The following is a 16,871-nucleotide window of genomic DNA, read 5'->3' as shown; positions in this document are numbered from 1 at the left end:
CAAGATTTTGTTTCTGTTTTGCTTTAAGCCAACTGACAAAAGATTAATATTAAGATTTCTTTAGTGCTAACAAAATAAAACAATTAGAAATTTACAAATACAAAATGCTTTAATAACACTCATAATATAGTATTTGTGATGACAAGAATACTAAATTCTATTTCCTGAGCATCATCTTTATGTCATTAATCGTGATTTCCTTATTACTTTCTGATCCCAGAGGTTCCATGTACGCATCACTTGACCATAGCAGGGTGTGACTGGCAGCATATCAACTGGCCAGCAGATTTCTTCTGCTCCCATCCAAGACCTGAGGAGTTAGCTCACATTTCCACTCTTAGACTTCTTAGTCATCTCCCTCAATACTGTCATGAAAGGGTGATTACTGGGATTTTGTCTGAACAAGATCAGGAAGAGTCATTATTAGTCACCTTTTGGAGTTACTCATAATCATATTAATATATTAATGCAAATACTAATAATAAAACTTCAAAAACAATTGAAAATATTACATGAAAGGAAATCAATGAGATGTCAGGAAAATAAGCAAAAGCTCAGGTCTCTTACAGGTAAACAAGGATGTGGTCATCTACAAAGCTCAGTGCAACATTGGGGCTTCTACTGCAAATGAGATGGGAAACACCACCAGAGTGAGGGTAGAAGAATGTCATGGTCTGTCTTAAGTCAAGGCTCTATGAGGCTGCTATGTAATAATAAAGTACAGATATCTATGCAGGAGAACATTACGATGCTATGACTGTAGTTTAAGAATTTCAACAACTACTCTCTAGTAGAGAGTCAGATAAGCAATCTGAGGAGAAGTTAGAAACTACCTATTCCTGCATTCAAATTCAAAGTCTGGAATATTAATTCTTTATGAGTACTCAAGAATGAATCAGAACATCACAGTTCATAAATACCAGATGTGAAGAACATCCACCCAGTGTCTCTTGTACTAACTACGTTCTCATTAAGCAAGCATTAATTATAATAAAGGTTTGTGCATACTGATCCAAAAAAAAAAAAGAGAGAGAATACACATCTCAGCAAATATATACTTGATAGTTTTAACACTTAATCCTAAATTAACACATCAGATTTCTGGGCTTTAAAATAGTCACCTCTGGTGGATTTAGTTTCTTCATGGTGGCTGCTAAGAGCTTTACAATCTCTAGCTGGATGAAAACAATTTCTGAATCTATTCAGCAGTAAGACTAATGAAGTAACAGCTGTATAGTCCCCCCAAAAGACTTGTCTAAACTACCAGGTGATCCCTGATCTTACTGGGTATGACTCTGGTCACACTCTAACATGCCACCTCTGGTAGCCAGGAAGCAACATAACAGTAGCCAGCATGGATGAGCCAATAGCCTTCACTAGAAGAAAAACATTTCAAAGGCATACTCTACAGTAATTTTCTCAATTCTCCTCTTTCCAAAAGCAACTATTTTTAAATTAATATTGAAATGATACTTTTTTCTGTTCTGAATATATGCTTCTCCTTTAATATAATTTTATGTGGGATACAATTAATTTTCAGAAGTGTAGTCACATATTGTCTAAAATACTACAACAGATGAAATGTTACCTTCAAGGGACTTGTGTGACTCTGAGATGACAAGGTCTTTGGAGTTTGGGGAAGTTTGCTCTCCTGTTTGGATTGCTGATCCAGGTGACAAGAAATTGGGTTTGAATATTCATCACTGTCCTGGAGGGTGGAGCGTTCCAATTCCTCCAATAAGGCATCTACATCACAGGAAACAAAGGGGGAATAATGTAGAATTTGTGAGTCTCCAGAATTTTTTTCTTCTTAAATATTCTCTTCTTGTTTGGGATGACAACAATTTGCAAATACCTCCCTCCCTCCATACCTCACTTCAGGAGTGTGACATGTCTTAGGAGATGTCTGAGGAAATTACATTATGGTTCATTTGATATTTCCTATGTTTGCATTCAATTTCATATGCTCTCTACAATTTAGTGTTTTACAATTTGGCTTCTAGGTATTGGTTTTTAACCAGATCATATACACAAACACACACCAAAAAAATTATTTCATATTAGAAAAAAATAAGGTTTTTCAAAATATACCAAGAGGCAAACATTCTTTTTTTAATTCTCTCATACTCTATATCTCAACCACAGTGAGGAGGCAAAACATTAATCTTGATTTTTTTTTTTTTAGTCTAAGATCTCAAGGATTAGCCCAAGACTATAACAACAACAACAAAACTTATATATTAGTGTTTTTTTGTTGGTGGTGGTTGTTCATTAGTTTGGATGTGGAAAGGAAAAAGGTTGGAAGAAAGAAAGAAAGAAAGAAAGAAAGAAAGAAAGAGAGAGAGAGAGAGAGAGAGAGAGAGAAGAAAGAAAGAAAGAAAGAAAGAAAGAAAGAAAGAAAGAAAGAAAGAAAGAAAGAGGGAGGGAGGGAGGGAGGGAGGGAGGGAGGGAGGGAGGGAGGGAGGGAGGGAGGGAGGGAGGAAGGAAGGAAGGAAGGAAGGAAGGAAGGAAGGAAGGAAGGAAGGAAGGAAGGAAGGAAGGAAGGAAGGAACTAAAATATTGCCCAATCAAGTAAGAGGTAACAATCCAAATCATTGTGACTTCTTTTGCAGTTTTCTTGGGAAAACTCCAATAAGCTTCACAAGCATTTTGCTAGTACTTTCCTGTTGTAATGTCATTAATCACAAGGATTAATGAAAATTAGCCCATGCCAATCACAGTGTATGAAGAGTGTTATCCTAGCACTTTGAGGTAGAGGACATTACTGTCCTCATTTCATACACAGGAAAGAGAGAGTGTAGCTCTCACAGGCTCTTGAGCACAGAATCTGAACTCCAAGGGGAGCTCTCTGAGCCCCACCTCCAATGTAAGCACTGTAAACTTGTAAGTTAGAGTTGCCATCGTGACCAGATTGTCTGAGTCATCTGAAGCACAGCATGTTCTCTGAAGGTCTTTCTTCATCTACATAATGAAGCAATTGGATTGAACAATATTTTTCAAATTGCAAGTCAAGATACTTTAGTGTCTTTTTTTGAACTTCAGTGGATTTTTTAAATATGTTAGTTTTTATAAGCTTACAAAGCATTATTAGATGGTATGATTTCTAAGGACCTGCCTAGCTCTGAAATTCTCAAATAAAGAAAATGAACTTAACGTGCTATTAAAAAACAAACATGTATTTCATATTTGAGAGAGTGGAGGTTTTGATCTGTCTAGTCTTTAAGAGAGATTGCCATAGAGCAACTTGTCCTGACTTACCAACTAGACCAGGAGGGCCTAAAACTCCTGCTCTTCCTGCTTCCACTTCCGGAGTGCTGGGATTACATGGGTGTGCCAGCAGCAGCAGCAGCTCAAAAACTGTCTTACCCCCACTGTCTTCCCTCTTCACAATGCTGAACTCAGGAACTTACATATACTACACAAAAGGATGTTAATGTGCCACCAAGCCACATCCCCAGATTAAGGATGTGTATTTCTCAATATTATAAGGAAGATCTAATCGTTCTGTTTTCACAAAAGAAATCTTCTATAGAACTTTCTCAATCATCCATATCACAAAATTTTGACCTTTGTACACCATTTCAGAAATAACCAAACTGGACTAATCTCTTTAGGCCAGACTGTCCTTCAATAAATAAACTGACAAGAAAAAAAAAAAAAGACAGAAGGGGCACATATATAATTAAAAGAGTCCTAAGAGACATATAGCTAATTTCAATTTAGATCATAACTATACTTTAAAAAAATGAAGCAATCAAGAATATTGAGAGTATTTGTGTGAGACTTTGCTGAACTGGTGATCAAAAACTTAAAGGCAAGTACAAAAAACATCCTCTTTGGCAATTCTGAATTCAGTGTTCAGCATGAGTTTTATTTGCATAAGAAGACAGTTGATAACAAAAATAAAATTTTTAAATTTTTAAAAAGAATATTTAACATTGTATAGTTGATAATATTAAATACCAGCATTTTAGGAATTTGAAAATATTGACCTTAAAGTGACTTCAGTTAATTTTAGGGATGATAATGTTATTTCATTATTAGCTATTGTGGGTGTGATACTGTTAATATGGTTGTTTTTGTAAATATACACATATTTGTAAAATAGATTAAGGCTAAAATATTTATAGATAAATTTCATATCTGAAATTTTTTGAAAACAATATGAAATAAGATTGTGAAGAGCTGATGATTGTTGACACTGATCAGAAGGCTTAGATTTCGTTAAAATGTTTTCTCTACTTCTATGTATTTTTAAACTCTCTACAATGAAATGGGTTTTCTTTGGAGTAAAGAAAACAGAACAATAAAGCAAAAGTTTTATCTCAGAACTTAATTGGCCAGACTCAACTCTGAATTTCAGAATTCCAACATTTTATTCTACATCTGTTAAATAGAGTCATTCTCTTTTCTATTTTCTAAGCTTTGATCCAATCAGAAGTCAGAGGCCTTCCTGGATCACTAGAATCCATTTACATTAAAGATTATGAGATAGGAGTATCATTCAGCAAAGGTATGAAGTAATCCTCAGAAGCATCAGCTCACCAAATCTATTAAACTCTGCTTTCTGCTCCTGAGTTAACAGGACTTTCACTTCCTGTTTCCAATGAGAGCACATTTCACCAGTACCCTGTGGCTACTCTTTTTGCTTCATGCAGATTCTATAATTTAAATTAGATGACGACTTTAGGTGTGACAAATATAAGATTACTGGGAGTGAGTGAAACTTGACTGAAGACTGCAGTCCTTCCTAGTCCTTGATTTGTGGAAACTGAGTATCAACCTCACCCACAAGTCAAGTCGCTTGTGGGTCTCCACAGGTTATAATGATCTCATGCCTAAATTGCAAAGATTTAGGTGAAACCTTCTAGGAGAATGCATGCTACTTACATCCAAAGCAGCACTGCAGAGAGGGAGGATCTGCCCACCTGAGCCAACCTCTCCTTGATACAGTTTCTACAGAAGTAGAAAGAAAACTCCACCCCAAGTTGGTTCTTGCTGTTTAAGGCAAGGTCTTACTCTAATCCAAGCAAACCTGGAACTAGCACAGCCCAGGCTGGCCTCAAACTCTGGGCAGTTGTCCAACCTTGCCTCCCTAGTGCTGGATGACAGTAGCAAACTATTGTTCCTGGCAGATACTCCCTGCCTTTTATTTCATTTTGGTTTTTGAGACAGGGTCTCACTACATAGCCCTAGCTGGCCCAGAACGTACTATGTAGACCGTCTGGCTCAAATTCACAAAGATCTAACTGCTTCTGCCTCCCATGTCTGCCTTTTTTGAGATAGACTCTTTTAGGCTCTTATGTAGTCTAGGTTGGCCTCAAATTTTCTAATAGCCCAAAATAACCTTAAGTTTCAGAACCTCCTGTTTCCGCCTCTAGAGTACTAGGATTACAGGCAGGCAACACCACACTCCATGCAAATGGTGACAATTTGAAGAGACTGTTGAGATGCAAGCGTCAGCAGTCCACTGACCTGAAGCTCCCCGCATAATTTACACCATTAGCTCTCAAAGCTGCATACTTTGTACATCTCTGAGCAAGATTTCCCTGACAAGTATCCTACTCAGAAAATAGAAAAAAAAGCATACATTTTTTTAAAAACATTATTACTCCATTAGCCACCAGAACAAACACACTTCTAACATAGGAGAACAACTTGTAACATTGTCATTTAATTGCTCTTAGTGTCAGAAGCTCCTGAGAGTGAACAAGATGTTTTGTTTTTCTTTATTTAAAGAAAAAAAAAAAACAAAAAAAAAAACGTAATACCTATTTCACAGGGTTGCTGCAAACATTAAACTGATTAACATATTTTAAGTTTTCCCTTTATTACTTGTCTTTTAACTTTTTGAACTAAATTTGAATAAAAGTTTAATATCCATAAAATAAAGCAAAATAAGATCCTCTCAGAAAAAAATTGGTAAAACTCCATGGAGAAATGCAAATTCCCTCAATACCCACATGGGATACGCATGCATCAAATTCTCAAAGAATAAATAACTAATATTATATAGAAAAAGAATCTGTATTCTACACCAAAGTTCAATATACAGCTTTTACCACAGTCTCAAAATACATTTTCTTGCCAAAATAATTCAGCATTTATTAAACACCCCCTTTCTCCATAATTCATTTCTCTCTCCTTCTTTCTTCCTGTTTCTCCAGCCCTCAAAACACAACCCCAATAATTCTTTTTAAAGACAATGTACAAGCATTTTATTATTGCTGGCAGTTTTTGCATAGCTACAAACACACAGACAATGTGGAATTAATTCAGCTTGAAAACAGGGTGAAAGTTAGCAACTTGATGTTAAAGATGCTATCCGTAAACAAACAAATAAGTAAAAGCTGACAAGGTGTGTGTGACATGAGTCCCAAGGAGGCAGACTTCACAGCTCCCAAGCTTTGAAATCTGTGGTTTCTCTGGGCAGGGTGGCTGGTGACATGTCTACTGCTGCTCTCCTGACCTCAGCGTGGAAGGAAGGACTGGATTTCTTGCCAAGGAGTCTGCTCCTTCAAGATTTCTCCAAAGATAAACAACAAGAACCACTACTGTGATGCTACCTCTGTAGTTTATTAGTATCCTACTGGCCTCTGCAACCTCTACAGACCCCTTACTCTGCACTGTGATTTCATTGTCCTCCCACACTCTCCCTGTTTTCCTTTTCCCTTTCCTGTCTTCCTTCCTTCCTTCCTTCCCTTCATTTAATTTCCTCTCCCTTTTCCAACCTTGTTTTTATTTTTCTTCCAAAATCATATTACCATAAGCACCTAGCTGTGGAGCCACCCTATGATCCCCAGTAGCTGCCAAGGGGGAAAGCACTTTCAATTACATTTTCTTCTAAAAGTGCTTCTCCAGGTGTCTGTTCTGTGATTAGGTCTCAGCTGTCTGCCTACTGTGCCTCTGCAAACAGACCCTATAGTTCCCCCAACAATCAAAGTTCCTCCTGCCTCACTCTTGTTTGAACTGAGGACAAAAGCGAAACCAGAATCTCTCAGCACTATCCTCAGTTTGGCTAGAAGACACCTCCTCGGACATGGGGATGGATGGTAACCTAGTCCACACTTCCTCAGAGCATCTTCCAAAGCCCCTCACTCACCCAGCTCTTCCATGGTCTTTCACCCTCGATGCTCTCTCTAGTCCTGAAGACTGTGAAGAACTGTTTTGGGCATGTGGTGAAGAAGGGGACCACAACGGAACTGAATGAGACAGTGCAAAGCAGCCTCTATGACCCTTTTTGGTTCCTGTATTTGCTTAGCACTTCCTCACTTTTGATTTGTTGAATTTTTTTTTCTTTTCTTTTCTAGTAGCTTAGTTTTGTTTTAAATAGTGCTGACTGAGAATGGCAGGTTGTGCAAGATCGAGATTTTGATGCTACATTGGGCAGGGTGGTTATAAAGACTGAACGTTGATTTTTTTCAAAATTTAAACACCCACCACGTACAAGGGTTTAATTTTTCCAAGTTTAAGTATCCCACTGCCCACTGCTGGCTTCCTTTTTTTTAACCCACTGTAAAATTAGAGGAGCATGGAAGCATAGGCTCCTTCCTTACAATTTCTGATTAAACAGCACTAACTTCATTTCACTATCTCTATTTTCTTACTCAGCAGTCGTGCTGACCCGATTTCCCCGACAAACTGTCATTAAAAAAAAAAAAAAAAAAAAAAAAAAAAAACTTTTAAAAATTATGTGTGTGTGTGTGTGTGAGAGAGAGAGAGAGAGAGAGAGAGAGAGAGAGAGAGAGAGAGAGAGAGAGAGAGAGAGAGAGAGAGAGAGAGAGGACACTCGTGAGTTGTGGGAGTCAAGTCTCTCCTTCTACCACCTGGGGCCCACAGATGAAGCTCATCAGACTTGTCGCAAAGTGCCTTTATCTGCTGAGCGATCTACCGGCCTAGATTATAAATTCCTTAAAGTTGAATAGAAGTAGGTTCACTTTTGAATTCTCTAGTACTGGTTTATACAGTTATCCAAAATGCAAATCTACAGGCTAGGGAAGAGTCAATCCAGCAAATTTAAGATACTAGGTACTGAAATCTGAATTACTCACAACCCCAGCTCAGTTCACATCGCCTTGTAACAATTTCTTCAAACAATAAGGAAGGTCAATTTTTTATCTTATCACGGAGCCTTAGTTCATCTCAAAACGAAGAAAGCATTTGTAACAGGCCCATCTTGAGAAGTCAGTATGTAAAGAACTGTAATTATGGCCCTGTGAAGTGGGTTTTGTCCCAGTGTTTACCAGTAGAGAAATAGGCCCAAGGAATAGTAATTGGCTAAAAGAACAGAATAAAGAGATAGCCTTACTAACTTACTATATAATCCAGTTTTACTTCAGTATGTTATCTTTCTCCTACAGTACAGTGATTGTTTCTTAAAATGAGTAAGTCATTCATTTTACTAAGCTCTCTTTTTAAGGGGCTCTTTTTTTTGTATTACTTTAAGCAGCCATTGGATGTCAGTGCTGTTCCAAACGTGCTCACTGTAAATACAACTTGAAAATTCGTTCCTAGGGACACTGTCGATTTTTACAACTGAAAACACTAGTCCTTTGAAAGAACCAAAGACTCGATACAGATAAAAAGCATTTGCCTTATCTGTGGGGCAAGTGAGCCAAATGCTGGAAAGAAAAATAAATTTCACTGCATGTTAACAGTAAAATTCAGAATTAGATCCCCAAACCTTGTATCTCCATCCTCTTGTGTAGACCTTAACTGGGGATGTTTCCATCTTCAGGGGATAAAGAGTCTCCTTGGAAGTTGTTCCCTGGTTACAATGTATAAAAAGGAAACTAAGGACTGCAAACAATGTATGATAGGGAAATGAAGAAATACCTACAATGTATAAGAGGAAAAGGAACACAAGAGGCCGCAGAATCACCAGCTGTGGCTTGAACAAATGGAAACCCCCCACCCCCCTCTACCCATCAGGAAACTACTTAGTTGCACACGCTTAGTCAAAAGCTGCTATTCTGACTCTGCTTCCTGTGCTGCCGAAGCATCTACAGACCGCAAAGGCATGCAACTGGGGCGGTGAGCATGCGAGACCGCCAGCTTCCCCACATAAATCGCTGAGAGTCACGCTAACCCTCTCTCCAGGTCCAGCTCAAGGACCACAACCACAGGCAGCTCAATGCCCGGTTCCTACCAGGAAACAACTTGACAATCCGTCCCTACGTGGTTTATTAAGATTGAAATGGCAGCAGCAGAACGAGTCCCTGACCTCCAGGGCCTCACGGGTGAGAGGGTCAGCACAAGATGGAGGAATGACAGCAGGTCGCAGAGGAGACATCAAGTGACCAAACCAAACTAGGGGCCGTGACGAGGGCGCTTCGGAGAACTTACACAAACGCCAAGCTTAACAGTAAAAAAGAGCAGTTTAGGCTCAGGTACCAGTAATTGGTTCAGGACCTGTGCCAGTTGTACGCAGGCGTCGCGACCTAACCCGGAAGCAGTGCCTCTCTGGGACGTGAACGCGAACTGTGCATAGAGAACTACATTTCCCGTGGTGAGTCCGTCAAAAACTCCCAGACTTCTCTCGGCCTCCAGCTCCCCATCTTTTCCCCTGGAAGCACAGACTCCGTAAGACTCCGTTTCCCAGGATGCCGTGGGCTGCACTAGCCCTGCGCACGCGCCTCGAGACCATCCCGCGCTATTCCCTTAACCCCGCCTCTAGCCCGTCGCCGCCATTTTTTCAGAGACTTTCATCCGGCAACGGACGGGGCCTTTTTTTCTTAAAGGAGAAGCGGCAACTCAAATTAATTTACCCCTTCTCCCCTCAGGAGCTGGCGGCGCTGGGGACAGGAAGGCCAGAGCAGGAAGGTGGGGGTCCGGGTGGCGGCGGGATAACGTCCAAGGCTATTTGTTAGGCTAGTGAGAGCCCTGGGGGGGAACAGCGGCGCCTCAGGGAGGCAGGTGCGCGCGCAGCCGGCGGGGGGGGGGTGGGGAGATGCGCGCGAAGCTGGTGAAGGTGCGTTTGGTCCTCCCGGCCGCCCTCGCCGGCCCTGTCCCGCCCGCCGCCCCCCGCTGGAGCTGAACTCCTGAAGGGGCGAGCAAAGAAAAAAAAAAAAAAAGGTCACTTTGGGATTGTCGCGAGACGCGGCCGTTTAACGGTGAGAACGGGTGCGCGGGGAAGGAAACCTCGCGCTCTCCCTCGGAGCCGTTTCCTGATTGGCTGAAAGGGAGGGGTGGGGGAGGGCCCCGAGTGCGCTACTTGCGTGTGAGGCCGCGGAGGGGCGGGGCCGGGAGGCCGACCCTCCCTCCCGATTGGCCCGCTGCTAGTCTGTGCCGGTGCGCGCGTGCGCGCCGCCGGTGGCCGCGGGCTTGAGTGGCAGGGGGCGGGAGGGGGGGGGGCGCCCGCCCTCGGAGCGGGCGGAGGGGCCGGGGGGGGCGGGGGGGGGAGAGAGCGGTGCTCCGGAGTGAGGGAGCCGGACTCTCCCGGAGCCTAGGGGGCGGGGGGGAGCTGCGCCGCGGGCGCCGCCGCCTCCGCCGCCTGGGACGCAGGGGTGGGGGACGGACGAGCCCCGATGCCGGGGGAGACGGAGGAGCCGCGATCCCCGGAGCAGCAGGACCAGGAAGGGGGCCAGGCAGCGGCGGCCGGCGCGGCTTCGGACGAGCCCCGGCCCGGCGCGGCGGCGGCAGCAGCGGCGGCGGCAGCAGCGGCGTCTGCAGGGACCGCGAGCAGCCGCGTGCTGAGGGGAGGTCGCGACCGCGGCCGGGCCGCTGCGGCCGCCGCCGCCGCCGCTGTGTCCCGCCGGAGGAAGGCCGAGTATCCCCGCCGGCGGAGGAGCAGCCCCAGCCACAGGCCTCCCGACGCCCCCGGGCAGCAGCTCGCGGCCGCGAAGCCCCCGTCTCCTGCTCAGGGCAAGAAGAGTCCGCGACTCCAGTGAGTAACACAGTCTTTGAGGCTTTGGGGAAGACCCCCCTCTGATCCGCACTACCCTCCCGGCTCCCGTAGCACCCGCTCCACGTGACACCCCGCTTGCTCTGCCCCCTGCCGGTTCGGCACGCCAGATGTCACGCCGCTAGCGGCCGGGCTCCTGCTGCGCCGCAGCCTGTGGCCGCCAGCCCACGCCTAAGTCGCCCTGTGCAGGCTGCGTACCCTCTGCTTCCCGCCTGCTCGGTCCTCTGGCTTCTGCGCCCCCTTTGTCAGCCTATCGCATCCAGTTTTACATCACATTCCCGTGAGGAAAGCAGCAGCGCGGTACTAGCCCTGAAGAGTGTTTTTGCCCGACCCTATTAAGTAGCTTGCGAGCCACTTAAAAGGAGCCTTTCTCGCCCTCCTAGATCGTCAGGTTCCTTTTTACCGTCTGGATGAAAACGTGGCTGTGGCAATTTGTTTTATATACCCAAACTAGATGTGTAGTTCTTTTATGTACTTTTTCTTTATGCGTAGATTTTGACGTAGATACTTCATTCTTAAATTAGATTGATCTGAATTGCTACTTTGAACTAATAGAGGCCCTTAACAGATGGCCAGGAGCGTAAATATTTTAAATTGCTCATTAAAGTAATACTTAAGAATAATTAAGTACATGAGTTTATAAAGTTACACATTTTAATCAAATTAGCTTATTCATTGTTGAGAATTTTATGTCATTTGATTTACAAGTGGGAAAGGGGGCAGAGAAAATCGAAGAGCAGGGATTTCAGTTTCAGATAACCTTCCAGTAGCAGTACAAGGACTTTCTTACCTTAGACCTAGGACATTTTTAAAGCTTAAAAACAAGCTTGTTTCAAAATTAGTGATTACAAATTCTTAAGCTGAATTGAGACTTGTCACTGCTGTATGTACATGCTTCAGAAATCCTAAACTCTTATATGTTTAACTCAAAAACTTGAAAATATGTAAATCATTAATCTTAATTGAGCATAAATTCTGTAGGCAAATTCTTTAACCTATGTATACCTGGGTTTCTTCATATGTGCACAGTTGGGGGCGGGGCTTACCTCTGTGACTTGAGTTTGTGTGTATTAAATATGTTTCACACAGTAAAATACTAAATTCAGTTTGCTATTTTGAGTAGTGGTGGCCTATCAGAGACAGGAGTACTTTGTAGTGATGTTTTTGTGTTAGTTTTGTAAAGTTGTACGGTTTTGTATTACCTTACATAAACAAGTATTTTAAAATTTCTTACCTGCCACTTGAGAGTTAAGTACATCTGAATCAAGTAAAACTATGTATAGAATAATAATATTTTACTTTTCCCCACATGATAGGAAGTACTACTGATGGACATTTTGAATCCCACAATATAATTGTGGAAACAGTTGATCTTGGATGAATATGATTGCTTGCTTGCCTGTTTTTTGATCACAATATTTGTTATGGAGGGGAAGAAGCAATCTTAATGTTCCTTCTCATCTAGTACTATAAATAGTTACAGTGATCTTTACCTTTGGCCTTCAGACTTATCCCTTGGTCATGTATTTAAGATCAAATTTTATCATTCTTAAAATGAATTTTCATTTTTATTGCACATTTTACTTATTCAGTGGCCTACAAATCAGAGGATTCTTGAAAAGTTACCTGAAAAGTAACTGGGACTAGTACTGTTAATCCTCAAGGCAATAGAATATTAACTTAGACCTGGTCTTGTATTTAAGGACCGTGCTGAGAAAGGGAATGTTGATTAGCACTCATTAAACTTGTGTACAAGGTTTACAGATGTGACAATAAGTTTTTAAACTCACTTTTCTATTTGATCCTTTAAGACATGCAGTTATGAGTGTCAGTGTCCTGAACTCTGACCTTGATTAATCTCTTCCAAATAAAACATTTAAAATGGAGATGAGAAACTAAATTTCTATACTAATTATTTGTTCTTTTCAGATCTTTCCCTCCCTAGTTACTTTTTCAGCCATTTTCCCTATCCCTGCTTTTTTACCTACAAAATCCTATGCAATTAACTATTAACCTATATTTGTTTCTCTCAATTAAAGAAATAGCAGTATGTACAAAGTTGTTTAAAATATTGAAAACATAGATTTGGATCAACTGAAACCTATGTTACTAAATTATATAGTGGAAAAAGCTTCAACTTGATATTCAGGCTGAAAAATTTGATGTCTCAGCTTTTACTGCTCTCTGGCTAAGTGACCTTGAGCAAGTCACCAGCATCTGGAGAGCTATTTCCTCTGTTGTGGATATTTTGAGTTTGTGACAGGAGCTTTACAGCTGAATAACAGGTTATACTTTCATAAGTGTAACTGTATAACGACTTAATTCACATTGAAGTTTTTGAGAATTAAAATAATACAAAATATGAATGCAGGAAAGTAAATTTCAGTGACTATGTTCAGGAGGAAGGCATAAAGTTAAATACTAAGACTCATTTTACACAACCTAAATAGCTTGTAGTTAGGAATTTAGATTCAATTTGTACAAATTTGTGTTCATGTTATTTAAGAAGTAAGCTCATTATTTCCTGTATTTTAGTTAAGATTCTCATTTCAAATGTGGATGTACTTCAAGAAGCATGTGGTATAATTTGAAAGTTAAGGATATAATTTTTTTCCTTTGGTTTATTGTTTCTTATGTGTTTTGCTTTGTTTTTCTTTTTTGGTGTGTTTGGTCACTTTTAGAGTTTTCTGGTTTCTTTCTTTCTTTGAAGACAGGATCTCACTATGTAGCCCTTATCTGAAACTTTGTATGTATGTATATACACCATACTGTGTCTCCAACTGACAGATGTCTCTGTTGTCTTCTGACTCCCAAGTACTTTGATTAAAACCCTGCCTGGCTTTTCTGCTTTTAATAAATTAAAATATCCATGTGCAAACAGTGGAATCAAATTAAGACGAGGGTAGGAGGCAAAATACCTTTATTCTATAGTATAAAATTGGATATCTGTATATTCCAGATTTTAAAACTCTTTAACAAATAAGAGTTAAACTTAAAATATAGCTCTTGCATAGCCTTCTTAAACTAAGCCTTGAATGGTTTTGGAAGTCTTCTTTAGGTTCAGATGAGTGACACATGAAGAAGAGTGTTGTTTTACTCTCCAGTATATGGAGTTCAGAGTTCTTTGTGGAGTTTTTTTGCCAAAAGTAAAATAGTAATAAACCTTCATTTTTGCTGTGTTCGCTTGAAGGGTTGTGGATAGTAAGAAGGATGGATGAGGTGAATATTCTGAACAGACAAACACAAGCTTTTTGTTTCTAGAAAGCTTCAGTTGCACAGCATTGGAATCCTGAGTGTTAGGATCCTAGAGGCAATGTAGAAGCTATTTCAAAAACATCCCAGGCATCCAATAGGTATGGTTTTAGTGCTCCATTTACTAAAGTAAAGGTGGTCCACAATTGTCCACAATTGTTAATTGTGAAGTTTGTGGCAGAGCTAGTAGTACTAAGCTTTTAAAAATTAGGCACAGTGACAGCTGTTCTTTCACAAAACATCTTTTAATTACATTGAGTTTATTTGCAATCTTTATGCTGCTAGATACTATGTAGTACCTTTATAACAGAAATAGGAAGCCAATTTACTTCTGAGTTTGGAGAAGGTTTATGAAATTGACAATACTGTCTTTTCAGTTACATTTGCTATCCCAAATTAAAGTCATAGGGATCACTTTGTAATTTAAGTCAGTAGGCTTATAACTATTTGACCTTTTTACTTGCATTTAATTTATAAAGTATAAGTAATATTTATCTGAGTTGTGCATATATTGCCTTTCTAGAAATTTTTATTGGATTTAGTGATCAATTATAGGGACTCTTAAAGTTCATTAAATTTTGTTAATAATTTAATGTTCAATAAATACAAAGTAGAGGAAGTAGTGTAACAAAACATCCATATTTGTCAGTGAGATGAGTTACTGACATCTTTTACCATCCTTGCTACACCTGCTTCCCTACCTCCTCTTTTAGACAGAGGTGTTTTAGAGCACATCTTAGATGTTGTCATGTCAGTCTTAATTACTGTACATATATAAAATAAGGACTTTCATTTTCTTGCATAACCATTTTTAATAAAATTAGCAACATTTTCTTTGGGGTATTTTGTGATTAAAAGCTACTATTTCTGTGCTGTTGACTATGGTAGCCACTCTTTAAGTTTACATTAATCAATATTTTAAAAACTTGTTTACAGTTGCTATAGTATATTTTAGATAGGGTATTTCTACCACTGCTGATAATTAGGATTTGCTTTGAACAACATCTTTCTGTACTATTGTAGAGATGAATCTAAAATAAATACTTTTGTGTTTTAAGGAAATGCACAAAAAAGTACTTATTTAACATTTGACTCTTAATTTCTTTTAGGTGCGTAGAAAAAATAGCAACTGATAAAGGTAAGGTTCCTTCTTCCTCTTCACATATAGGAAGCTCTGATTGTCTTGTAGTCTAATAGAAAAGGCACTACACTTCAGCCTGATTATTCAGTGCTTTCCATTCAAAGGTGACTTTTTGCAGTAGGCCTACTGGAAGAGTTAGAATCTGTTTTGATGACACAGAAAGCCGATTTTAAAAATACAGTGTCTTTGAATTTAGAGACTCAATAATGGGTTATAATTTAAAAGCCACTCCAATTTTTAAAACTAGCCATTTTTTAAAAAGTAACAAAAATTATGTGTAACAATAGTAAAGTGTAGGCAAATCTTGATAGCTGGTGGACTCACAGTTTGAAGAATGTGGAAAGTTTGCTAAGATTTTTACCTTGGTGAATAATTGAACAAATCATTAAGTCATTTCTATTTACAGTTTAGCAAATAAAATATAACTTGTTGATGTTGAATGTAGTTTTCTGCTTATCTAGATTATAAAAGGAAGCTCATGTTCACTTTTAAATATGAGACTTCATTCTGGCTTTGCTTTGAGTTATTTAAAATGCCTCCATCATGTTACACCAATTGTATTTTTTTTCTTTTTCTAGTCCTTAGTTGTGATCTTTGAAATTAAATTTTTTTTTTTTTTTTTTGGTTTTTCGAGACAGGGTTTCTCTGTGTAGCTTTGCGCCTTTCCTGGAACTCACTTGGTAGCCCGGGCTGGCCTCGAACTCACAGAGATCCGCCTGGCTCTGCCTCCCGAGTGCTGGGATTAAAGGCGTGCACCACCACCGCCCGGCCAAAATTAAATTTTAAGCTGGGCCAAATAACACTCCTTAATTGTATTTCATTTCTTGTTTGTACTCTTGGTCTCATCTAACATGGACAGTTTTCAACTGCTGGAGTTAACTTAATTGTAGAATTAACTAGTAAGTTTTTAAGGTTCAATTATGCATTGCTATTTTATCTTTAATTTTGGTGGAGACACAACCCCAATGTGTTGCCCAAGCTAACTCAGAATCTTCCTGCTTTAGCTTACTAGTAGCGTGTGTACGCTTTGTGTGTGTGTGTGTGTGTGTGTGTGTGTGTGTGTGTGTGTGTGATGTATGTGCCTGTAAATATATATAAATGACATTTTATATATCTGTAACTTCAGTGAAAAGTTTTCTGTTCTTTATAAAGTATGCTTTGCAGATGTTTAAGTCACGTTTAAAAATTGGATTTTTATGCAATTTGAAAGAATGGCAGTGTGATTAGGAACCAGTAACTTGAATTGGTGATATCTTTGTCAAGTTCTTTCCTCGAATTTCTTTTTCTAATTCTTGGACTGTAAAGCTAATATCTCAAATACAGGAAGAAGAGATGATTGTTTTTGTCTAGCAAGGTTCTTGTTGGAAAGTGTTATTATATCTGCCAAATGTGGAAGGTCTGTCTGTGTTCCTTATTCAGAAATCACTTTGGAGCTCTTACTATATGGGGAGGTATAGATAGGTAATGAGTACTAGAGTACTTATTAAAAGAAATTTTTAAAGGCAATTGCTTTCATCAGAGCAGAAAATAGATTTTCTTGAGGAAAATTTTTGAACTACTCTGGAAATGATTTGT

At 39.9% G+C, this 16,871-nt stretch overlaps 2 protein-coding genes and 1 non-coding gene across 8 annotated transcripts in view; 2 read left to right on the top strand and 1 right to left on the bottom strand.

The window, feature by feature from the left end:
* Nucleotides 1-9,884, bottom strand: part of Lpxn (leupaxin) — a 34,442-nt gene extending 24,558 nt beyond the window's left edge. The window contains exons 1-4 of one of the 5 annotated variants that reach the window (XM_076560534.1): nucleotides 9,768-9,883; nucleotides 9,346-9,565; nucleotides 8,684-8,767; nucleotides 1,589-1,746 (exon numbers count right to left, since the gene is read on the bottom strand). In XM_076560534.1, coding sequence (XP_076416649.1) covers nucleotides 1,589-1,746; nucleotides 8,684-8,696 — 171 coding nt within the window. In that variant the 5' untranslated portion in view covers nucleotides 8,697-8,767; nucleotides 9,346-9,565; nucleotides 9,768-9,883. Of the gene's footprint in view, nucleotides 1-1,588; nucleotides 1,747-3,258; nucleotides 7,658-8,683; nucleotides 8,768-9,148; nucleotides 9,167-9,345; nucleotides 9,566-9,767 lie in introns of those variants that run through there. The other 4 variants (XM_076560549.1, XM_076560543.1, XM_076560551.1 and 1 more) reach the window with 4 other exon arrangements.
* On the top strand, nucleotides 3,769-3,893 carry LOC121827013 (small nucleolar RNA SNORA40). The gene has a single exon (XR_006069161.1). It is a non-coding gene; the product is annotated as a small nucleolar RNA SNORA40 (small nucleolar RNA).
* A 565-nt stretch (nucleotides 9,885-10,449) lies between the features above and the next one.
* Zfp91 (ZFP91 zinc finger protein, atypical E3 ubiquitin ligase) overlaps nucleotides 10,450-16,871 on the top strand; it is a 40,670-nt gene continuing 34,248 nt past the window's right edge. The window contains exons 1-2 of one of the 2 annotated variants that reach the window (XM_076560502.1): nucleotides 10,450-10,885; nucleotides 15,265-15,293. In XM_076560502.1, the coding sequence (XP_076416617.1) occupies nucleotides 10,527-10,885; nucleotides 15,265-15,293 (388 nt within the window). In that variant the 5' untranslated portion in view covers nucleotides 10,450-10,526. The remainder of the gene's footprint in view (nucleotides 10,886-15,264; nucleotides 15,294-16,871) is intronic. The other variant, XM_042283596.2, reaches the window with a different exon arrangement.

This window comes from Peromyscus maniculatus, chromosome 1 (genome assembly GCF_049852395.1).
Source record: "Peromyscus maniculatus bairdii isolate BWxNUB_F1_BW_parent chromosome 1, HU_Pman_BW_mat_3.1, whole genome shotgun sequence".
Taxonomy (NCBI): Eukaryota; Metazoa; Chordata; class Mammalia; order Rodentia; family Cricetidae; genus Peromyscus; species Peromyscus maniculatus.
The sequence above is the reverse complement of the archived record's forward strand: the minus strand, read 5'-3'. Positions and strand labels throughout refer to the sequence as shown.